We start from the raw sequence: 10,900 nt of genomic DNA on the forward strand, positions 1-10,900 counted from the left end.
TCTACATGCTCAAGAGGTTCCTCCATCAAAATTCTTAAACCAGGTGGACTCTTCACAGGGAATGTTCCTCGGAGTTTGAACCCAGCGCTGGGTGCCCTTCCCCTGAGGGCTCTCTGGGGATCTGGACACAGTCTGGGCATAGAGAAGAAAAGTATTTGCTGCCAGGCTCAATGGCTCAGGCGCAAGAGCTGACTTTCCCTTTTGAGAATTCTCATCTGAAGTCCTCAAATCTTAAAGGTTGGCACATTTAAATTCACAAACTCCAAGAGCTTACAAGCCTCTGCACACTTGTTAGATGGACACACAAAGAAGACAAAAATACGAATTTCAGGAAAACATACTTTGGTGTCTCAGAGATGTTGGTAGTCACAGAAAACTCACTGCCAGGATATGTCCTGCCTAAATGGGGAACAGGGAGCTGATCCCATTATGGAGCCTTGATCCCATACAACCCAGCTGTTGACCCTGGGCTCAGGACCTAGACAGTCAGCCTCATCAATATGGAGATAGCATTGAGATACCCTAATAAAACCAGCCTCTGGATTAACCCCAGGTTAGAATGTGACTTTGGTCTATGGCCATGGCACCCTGAACAAGCCTGATCCTGTCTGATCTCGGAAGCTAAGCAGGGTCAGGCCTGGTTAGTACTTGGATGGGAGACCACCTAGGAAGACCAGGTGCCGTAGATGTAAAAGATAAAAAAAAAATAAGGGATTGTAAACTGACAAGGTCCTTGCAATCTGTGAGGTCAACCAAGGGTTGGCTCACCTTAAAAAAAAAGAATGTGACTTTGCTACATGTCAACAGCCTGCACGTGCACTTTGGAGGTAGTATAGGTATGGTGTAGCGAGCTGTGGGGGCTGTAGTAATAGCTGTGAGACACACAGCTCCACCACGCCTCTTCTGTCTACCTTGAGATGGACTTCATTCTTCTTCCACCTGTTTGGGTTTATCCAGTGGTTGCTGATAAACTAGTTCTCTGGGGGGCGAGATGAGGAAGTCCTTTTTTGTAACATTGGCTGATTTCCATGGTCTAAATACTGCCACCATGGTCAATTTCAACCTCCTAACAGTTCAACAACTGGTCGACCAAGTTCCTGCATAGTTCACAGTAGGTTCTCAGGAGCCAGTCCTCACCACCCCAGGATATTTAATTGATCCATGTGTTTCTCATCCAACCTTTCTTGGATGTTCACTCACTCATTCAACATTCATGCAATTCACAAATATCTACTGAATGTCGTATTCACTTTCTGTTGCTGCTGTAACAAACTACCATAAGCTTAACGGTTTACGACAACACTCATTTGTTAGCTCACAGTTCTGTCAGTCAGAAGTCCAGCATGGCATGGCTGAATTCTCTGCTCATGATCTTACTGGGCTAAAACCAAGGTATCAGCAGGGCTGCATTCTCATCTGGGGATCTGGGTTCTTTTCCAAGCCCACTGATTTTTGTCAGAATTCATTTTTTCTCTTACTTTCAATGCATCATCTTCCAGAGGGGCCCGAGCAACAAAGGGTTGAGAATTCTACTTCTAATTTCCCTACTTTCCATTCTACCACATCTCTCCCTCTGACTCTTCTGCCTTCCTCATCTCTTTTTAAGGGCTCAAGTGATTACAGTGGGTCCTTTCAGATCATCCAAAATAATCTCCTTATTTAAAGTGAGTGATGTTTACATTTGCAAATTCCCTTTTGCCATTCATTAGTGTACCACTATGGGGCAAAGGTTATGAGAGCCAAAATTCTGCCTATAGGTGCCTACCCTGTAGGAAGCAAGCACTATGCTTGCATTTGGGAGATTTCAGGGACAACGCAGACAAAATACCCTTCCTTCATGGAAATTAAATTCAACTAGGAGTATAAAAACACTTAATGCTTTTAGCCACATAGACACCATCATAGTTCAGATTTCTTTTGGTTGGATATTAATTGAATTCCTGCCCCCTTTTTTTTTCCTAATCAGGGAGGCCCAAGAATTTGTGGAGAAGTATGAAGGAGCCTTGGGAAAGGGGAAAGGCAAGCGACTCTACGCCTATAAGATGCTGATGGCTAAGGTGTGTGGTACAGAGGCTGCAAAATTCTGAATCTGAGTCATCATGATAGGCACCTCCCAGCCTCATCATTGTGTCCAGCTCCCCCAGAATCCTGAACATGAGGTCCAGTTGACCATACCAGTTCATCCAGGAATGGAAACCAGCTGTACCCTGTCAATTTCTCTACACCTATCTGTGAGGGTTTCTATATATTTGACACTCGTTTCCTCTCCAGGGAAGAACTAAACTCATGAAATTAACGATGTTAATTTCTTATTTTCAAAACCCTAAATATTGTTTGATGAATCATCCACTTTAATCGAATACCTTGATAATTTGTCATGTATTCCCTGGTTATTCAAGTTCTAACTTTTCTTGGGGCCATTTTGATATTTCATATTTTTTCCAAAACTTGATCATTTCATTAAGATTTTCATATGCATTGCCAGAAAGTTGCAGATGGTGGTCCCATAATTTTTGTAATTATTTTCTGTATACATTGGGGTTGAATCTTTTTTATTCCTAATATTATTTTTCTCCTTTTTCTGTTTTAATTGCTTGACTACTATGAGTCATTTTATTAATTTTATCTAGAAACTATTTACCAATTAACAACTGCACACTCAGATCTTTTCTTCCCAGCTGAAGACTGTGCTCTTTAAATATATCTTTGATAAATGATTTTGTTCAATCGTGTTTCTTTCTAAATAGTTCTAGCTTCTTCCTTTGGAAAAAGATGGCTGCCCTGTATTTACCTTCCCTCATTGTTATTAATTCTTTGCTCTCTCTCCCTCTTTGCATTCTCAGAAATTTCTCAGGTTTATTATCAATATCATTTAATCAATTTTCTTGTCTCTATTACAGTATAATGTTTATTTTCATTTTATTACTGAACTTTTAGCTACTTTGTAATCCTTCCACATTTCACCTATATTTTAAATCTCAAATTTTTATCCTTTGCTCTAGAAGTCATATTTCTTGTATCCATTAAGAATGCTAAATCATTTCTCAAAATTTATTTATGTATCCTAGAGGAACTGCTTTCCAAAAATTTCAAAGCATGGTGTCCCCTTTTCTTTGTTCTGCAGTACTATTTCTCAGGCTCCACTGGTTGTTTTTAGTCATTCAGATCCTGATTTCATCCACAGACCAGATGTATAGCTTGCCTGGGTCTTGTTCAACCACTATTTGAAATCTTTTCTCCTATATGTAGCTGGAGAGCAAGATGCACAACTAATAACCTACTCCCAGAGCAGCAGCTACCATCTCACACAGCCTGAGGAAGAAGGGTATGGGAGTCTTCTCCTGTCCACTCCCTAGCCCACTTTTCTGATCCTCTAAACCAATGAAGGATAAAAGCTTCCAAGTAGAGCTTCTTCCAGAAGCTTCCTTTGGCTCTGCCCCATCTCCGGGGTATCACTTTTCAGGCCCAAATGCCAAGAGCCTTGAGGGGCTGTCAGATGGTTGCCAAGTGACCAACTGGCAGGCTGTGTCTTCCAGGCCTCACTTGGCAGTGTTCCCCACTCCTGTAGTCCCTCTGCCTTGCAAGCCTATATTTTGGATTGATTTTATCAGCGCCCTGACAGGAGATCCATCTCTCGAAGGAGGACTCACATTGATAGAGCTGATGAGACTGATATATAAAACTGGATGCCAGATCATTAATTTACAAAGAGACGTAAGTGGTGAAAGAACTGAAAAATTGAAATCCACATCAGCAGTGCCTTTTATTATTAGGAGAGTTAGTTATATGGGAAGCTAAGCCATAATCTCAAGTCCAATCTATTCGTTTGCAATGAAAAATCACTGCCATAGAAACCAAAATCTTCAGAGCACAGGTGATGGGCAAATGCTTTCCTTATAGACAGACCTATATAAGAAGCCAAATAAGCCAAAGATGATTTGAGCACAGAATCAGAACTAAGAAAAGGAGATGAAGCAATGGGACTGGAGTGCCCAATGTCCACTGTCTGCCATTTCCCACATCCCTCCCTTCCTGCCTTCGGGATATCTTTGCCATTATTATCAACCTGTCTTTTGCTTATGGACCCCTCTTTTCCTTTGCATCTGTGACCATCTCCCTCTTCGAAAGGTGATTTCCTTCCTTAGGTAGTACTCTCCCAATCAGGATATCATCAAAACCTTCAAATAAATTTTCTCTTTTGTCCTTTAGTGAATTTATAAGGGAAAATCTCATTTCCTTTATGAACAAGTTCTTAGGATACCTTTGTAATAATATAAACTGACTTTAGGATCTTCTCTTTACTACTTCTCTGCTGTTGTCTATGCATTTTTAAAATTCCAAATGGATTTATTTCCAGGGAATGGGGCTTTTGGAGATCAGCCCCTTGAAGAGTCGACAAATGTTCACCCAGCCAGCACACAGGCAACTACTCATGTTTCTGACTGGTACAAACTCTGAGTGTTGGAGCTAGGAACAGACTGTGGAAAGGGGCAGGATGGCTTCTAACTTCTTTCAGGAAAAAACAGGCTATTGTTTCACCAGGAGAAAAATGGGAAGCCATGGGCTGCAGCCTCTATACCAGTTTTGCCAGCATCATGGTTTAGCAATAGTTTCTATCAGATTTAGGTACTTGGCTGTCTGCCAAATGTGGTGTGAAAATTATGAGATTTCTTTTTTCCCTTGAATTTTTGTTTTAAGGTAAAGGAAGTTGTATCAGAGCTTTCTAAACCAATTTGATTCCCCAAACCAGAAATTATACACAGAATATCTAAGTTCATATATAAACTGTCCAAACCTAAAATTTTGTAGACAAATTCAAGGTATTGTGTTGTCGTGGCTTCTCTCTCACTCCACATCTGACTTTGGAAATTGAAGATTTAATATCCACCTCTGGCAGCCTGGGCTGAGCAACTCCAAGATGGTACCCTCACCCACATGTCAATCTCATGTTGACAAGTCAACATCAACGTGCACCTCTGACATGCCCCTCCAGGCCTCAAGGCAGCATGTAAATGAACTGAGAGTGTTACCTGTTTAATTTCAGAAATGGGTCAAGTTTAAGAGAGACTTTGATAATTTCAAGACTCAATGCATTCCCTGGGAAATGAAGATCAAGGACATTGAAAGTGAGTATTTTAGTGTCAGTTTTTAGTTGGTTCAACGAAGAGTTTTCCAAGGGCTGAGATTGTGTTGTTGACCTTCTGATTAGATTATTATATAGGTCCTGATGTATTTTTTAAAAATGCTAGTTAGACGAAAGATTTAAATTGTGCTTCTTCACTTTCTGATTGTGGGAGCTTAGGCATATCGGTTAAGTCCATAGACCCTCTGGTTATTTATCTGGAAAAAGCAAATGGAGATCACAATGTCCATTTCACAGACTGACTTGAAAACTGGATCCATCATACACATCGAGTACTCTGTACCATTAACTTCCTCCTTCTGTGACACTTAAATCCTACCATCTTTTCCTTCTCTAGGTCACTTTGGTTCTTCAGTGGCATCATATTTCATCTTTCTCCGATGGATGTATGGTGTTAACCTCGTCCTTTTTGGCTTAATATTTGGTCTAGTCATAATCCCAGAGGTAAGAAAAGAACTTCCTATATCTTTAGATAGTATTGAGGCTTATCATGACCACCATCTTCATTTATATTATTATTATTTTTTTAACACCTACAACACTTAGTATTCCAAGGTGGTCTCCCATCCAAGTACTAACCAGGCCCGACCCTGCTTAGCTTCCGAGATCAGATGAGATTGGGCACGTTCAGGGTGGCATTATCAAAAAAATGAAACAGTCATTCATTTTTAAATTCTGTACTCATATCAATTACCCAGATAGCTCAGTACAAAAAAGAAATGGAACCAAAATATTTGTATTTCTGAATTAAGAGGCAGATACTATATTTCTTTACCTCTCATTTTACTTTAAGATTAGTGGAGGATTAATATTTCAGTGAGTTTTTTTCTTTTCTTACCCTGAAAAAAAAAGGGAGAGGGATAGAATGCATTATATCATAATTTATTACCAAAAAATATTGCATTTGAATAGCACTCCTTACTATTCCTTCAGATATAATCTTATTATGGATATAGATATATCCATATCTACAAATGAGCAATTGAGAGATAAAAAAAGGATAAGCAACTTACACAAAATTACACAGTAAATTTGTGGTGAATGAGATCCCAGGTCTCTAGAGTGTTTGCCTGGGTCCTTTCCAAGGGCACCTCTGGTCCATTAAGCACACAAACTGTTACAGTCCTGCCTGAGATGCATAGTGCTGGTGCTGGGTACACGAATGGATTAACTTCAAAAGCTTTCATGGTGACAATATGTCTGCATTTAGTATTTTCTTCCTTTTAGGTTTCTTAATTGGTTCTATGATAGTTTACTGATTCTTATTTTATTATAAATGGTTCCATGAGCATATTGGAGTCAATTCTATCTATAGTCACATCCTTGGGAAACTTTTCTGCATGTCTGTTTTTCAGGGAATTAAAAGACTTCCATGTGATGTGGATTAAATCAGATTAGTTGGAAGAGATTGATGGTATATTATAATAGTACTCGGTGGCAAAGAAGGGTTACATTATTTAGAAAATCATTGAATTCTACATTACTTTAAAAGTATACTTACAAATATGTCATTAACTAGCCTTTATATATACACCTGGAAAACTAGGGTTATGAGTTCACTTAGTCCCATGTATACCTTTAAGCTGTGGTTACTCTCTGACGTAGATATAAGGATTTTAAGTCTTCCAACAAGTGTGTACAAGTGTTTTGCCGCAAGCCTAGTTCTCTCCAAGGGGAAAATATCGTCAGACATGAACTAGAAGTTTCACTTCTTCCCTCCATAGCCAAGGAAGTATCAGTTTCCCCAGCAGCCACTGGGAAAATTTACCTTCACAGAGCTTTTGCTTTCTTCCTGAGAGTTTTTGATCCCAAATGGATTTATTTCCATGAGGAGAGAGAATATTAAAATGCTGTAGGCCAATGAGACATTACTGGAATTTTGCTGTATGGTGGTCCAGAAAGGCAGTCTTTGAGGAAAGTCAGATAATTTTAAGGACACTGAGTTTTTCTCTTAAAGAAAACATTAAATTTTATGTAATTTTTATAAGTTGGTACAATTTATAAATATTTCATATCAAGGGGGACATTTGTTTGAAACAATGAAAACAGAGGTTGATATATTCCAATGAAGCAGCCAAGACCAGAACTGTCCAGGCAAGAGCACCTTGACTGGATTGGATGGTGATTGGGAAAGTCAACGGGAGTAGGGTTGGGGGGAGGAGAGAGGAGTGGGGTTGGCTGGAATGAGGAGCCCTGGGCAGGGAGTGGGTACAACTAGGAGAGTGGGAAAGAGGCAAAGACCAGTTAAGAGCCTGATACAATAGCTCAGTCCCAGACAGGGTATTACCAATGGGAATGGATTAAAAGAAAATCAGAGAGAAGTAGAACAGACAAAACTTGATGACAGGTTGGATAACAGCAGTTCAGGATGTCAGGTGTCCCAAGATGGCTTCCTAGTTAGGATAATGGGAAGTTGGCCACATGAGAATCACACACATCCAAACTCATTGCAAATTGCCCTGTTGGCCAAAGACACAAATAACTTCAGGGACCAAGGGTTTTTGGCATAAGCCTAATGATCAGATATCCCCACTCATGAATGTCTTAAAGCTAATCAGGTGAATCAGAGGACCTGGGAATAAGAATATTAGAAGTGCTCAAATGTTAGGCAACTTTAACAGAATTCTACTCATTCTCATCTTTCTTTGCCACAAATCGTTAATACCATTTTAATGGAATTAAACAGCTCTGAATGCTAGAGTGAATCTTGTTCAGCTTTCATGACAACTGCCTACAGAACCTAGGATACCTACATGATCCCTGGGGAATCTTTAGTTATGCTGCAGGAGCTGGCTGTCAAGACCCTACTGGACAACAAGTTCATGTACTTCTCATCTCAACACTGACTACATGTGAAAATTATGTGGAGAGTTTTTTTAAAAATACCAGGTCCTAGACCTAGCCTAATCAATTGAATCTAAGTCTCTGAGACTATGATAGTGACATCCATATTTTAAAAGCTTCTGTTGTAGGCAGATATCTAAGATTGCCCCCAGTATCAAGCCTTTGTATAAGCTTCCTCCCCTTGAATATAGCCTAGACCTAGTGACATGCTTTCAACAGACTATAACCAAAGGCTGTCGCTTACATGATTATGTTATAAAAGACCGCGACTTCCATCTTTGTGGCATTCTCTTTCAATTCCCTTCTTGGCTTGCATACTTTGATGAAGCAACCTGCCAGACTAGAGAGGCCTACCTGGCAAAGAACTAAGTGTGGCCTTTGTGCAGCCAGCAAGGAACTGAGGCCCTCAGTCCAACAACCCATAAGGAACTAAATCTAGCCAGCAAATATGTGAGTGCATTTAGAATCAGATCCTTCCCCAGACAAATCTTCAGATGAAACCACAGCCCTGGCAGACATCTGGACTGTAGTCTGTGAGAGACCCTCAGCAGCAAATCCAGCAAAGCGGCACCCAGATTCCTGCCCCACAGAAACTTCCAGATATAAATGTGGTTGTTTTAAGCTGCTAAGTATTAGGGTAATTTGTTATACAACAATAGATGACTCATACAACTCCATAGGTGATTCTAATATGCAGCCAGGGTTGATAATTGGTGATGTACATTAATTAATTAATTAATTAATTAATTCTTAAAAATATCTTATAAACACTGCTTTCAAGATCATATAAACATCATTTAGTCAGTAAGCCTCATATTGATACTTCCTCTAAAAATAAGGTATACAGTTCAGTGAGTTATGACAAATATATACAGTCAGGTAACCATCACCACAATCGAGATATAGAATATTTCCATCACCCCAAAAGTTTCCTTGTGCCCCCTTTACACGCAATCTCCTCTCCTTATCTCCAGTTTTGCCTTTTCCAGAATAGCATATAAATAGAATCATGTAGTATGTAATTTTTTTGTGTCTGGTCTCTTTCACTTAGCACAATGTCTTTGAGATTCATCAATGTTGTTGCATGTATCGATATTTTGTTCCTTTATTGCTAAGTAATATCCCATTGTATGGATATACCATAATTTGCTGTCCGGTCAACAGTTCATGGACATTTGGGTTGTTCTCAGTTTGGGGCTATTATGAATAAAGTTACTGTAAATATTCACATTCAGGTCTTTATCTTATGTATCTTCATTTTCTATAGCCTTGATTTTTACTATTATTATTTCTTTTCTGTTATTTGTGTTTGTATTAGTTATCTATTGCTGTGTAACAAAAATACTCCCCAAATTTTCTGCTGAAAATAACTATTTATTATCTCACAGTTTCTGTGGATCAGGAAGATCATACCCAGGGTGTTATAAAAGCCTGATGATGTTCTCTTTCTTAAACTAGGTAGTGGACACACCATAGTTAATTTTCTTTTCATTATGATAAAATATATATATATATATATATACACACATCTATGTATATGTATGTATATATATACACACATGTATATTATTTTACATACAACATATTTCCTAATAAGAATATAAATTTAAAACCAACCAAAAGAAATATAGAATTACCTAAAAATGATGAAACATAAGAAACAAAAGCAATGTTACATTAAATGGTAAAATACTAAAGCCTGTGTTTCTGAAAATCAAGAGCAACATGGTATGCCCCACCCCCACTACTTTCAACATTATTTTAAAATTTGTACCTAATGCAGTAAGTCAAGAAAATTAAACTTACACATTTTGTACAAAAAATACAAAATTACTTTAGTTTGCAGGTGATATTGTATACCCAAAAAGTTACTTGAATTAATGAAAAGTATATTGAAACTGCTGGAGTCATTTTAAATAAACAAATATCAGCAACATTTCCTATACTCTCAATATCCAGTTTGAAATAAAATTTACAAATTTCACACTCACAATAGTAATAAATCTATGAAATAACTAGTAATAAATTTAACAAATTAGGAAATGTCTATGAGGATTATTATAAAGCATTTCAGGACAAAAATACAATTGAATAAACAGGAGGACACATTCTTAGAAGGGAAAATTTAACATCATAAAAATGTCAATCCTTCCTAAATCAATATGTCAGTGTAATACAATTCTGATTTTTTTATAATTAAGGATGCAAATAAGGCACATATAAAAGGGTATTAATAACAGAATTATGTACACGTGAAGAACTAGAATTACTTTGATGTCCAACAATAGGGATTTATTAATAAGTTTATGTTACATACATGTTATTAGATATTCTGAAGTCATTTTATTTTGAGAAATACCATATGACATAGGGAACTGGTCATAAGCTAAATAACCAGACTAAAATATATATAAGACTTAGAAACAGCTGAAAGGGATTATATGACTATCTAACAGTCACTATCTTTGGGATAGGAAGGTGATAGGTAAGTTTTTAAATGCTCTTCTGTACTTTTTCACATTTTCTACACAAAGTGTGTGTTACTTTTAAAATCAGGTATGTGATTAATGTCACTTAAAGAAGAAAATGGGTATGTCCTATTATGAGAAGAAAAATCTCTAGCCCAGTGTATGAATATCCATGCATTTGTATTTTCTCCACATATAATTGTGTTATTCTGTCCCTACAAAAGGTACTGATGGGCATGCCCTATGGAAGTATACCCAGAAAGACAGTGCCTCGGGCTGAGGAAGAAAAAGCTATGGATTTTTCTGTCCTTTGGGATTTTGAGGTACCATTGTCAACATGCCAATGCACTTCCATTTTGTGATTATGAGCTCTAAAGTCTGCATGGATACGTGTGACATGTTGCATTTGATTACTGAAAAAACAGTGTTTTAATCAAATAGGATC

At 38.0% G+C, this 10,900-nt stretch overlaps 1 protein-coding gene and 2 pseudogenes across 1 annotated transcript in view; 2 read left to right on the forward strand and 1 right to left on the reverse strand.

Moving 5' to 3' along the window:
• The window catches only part of TMC2 (transmembrane channel like 2), a 56,137-nt gene that overhangs the window by 14,032 nt on the left and 31,205 nt on the right, over positions 1-10,900 (forward strand). The window contains exons 5-8 of the mRNA XM_011370962.2: positions 1,967-2,057; positions 5,045-5,126; positions 5,481-5,587; positions 10,680-10,778. Of these exons, the coding sequence (XP_011369264.1) occupies positions 1,967-2,057; positions 5,045-5,126; positions 5,481-5,587; positions 10,680-10,778 (379 nt within the window). The remainder of the gene's footprint in view (positions 1-1,966; positions 2,058-5,044; positions 5,127-5,480; positions 5,588-10,679; positions 10,779-10,900) is intronic.
• LOC111747011 lies at positions 571-689 on the forward strand (annotated as a pseudogene).
• LOC111746756 lies at positions 5,674-5,792 on the reverse strand (annotated as a pseudogene).

The sequence above is a fragment of the Pteropus vampyrus genome, unplaced genomic scaffold (assembly GCF_000151845.1).
Source record: "Pteropus vampyrus isolate Shadow unplaced genomic scaffold, Pvam_2.0 Scaffold7, whole genome shotgun sequence".
Lineage (NCBI taxonomy): Eukaryota > Metazoa > Chordata > Mammalia > Chiroptera > Pteropodidae > Pteropus > Pteropus vampyrus.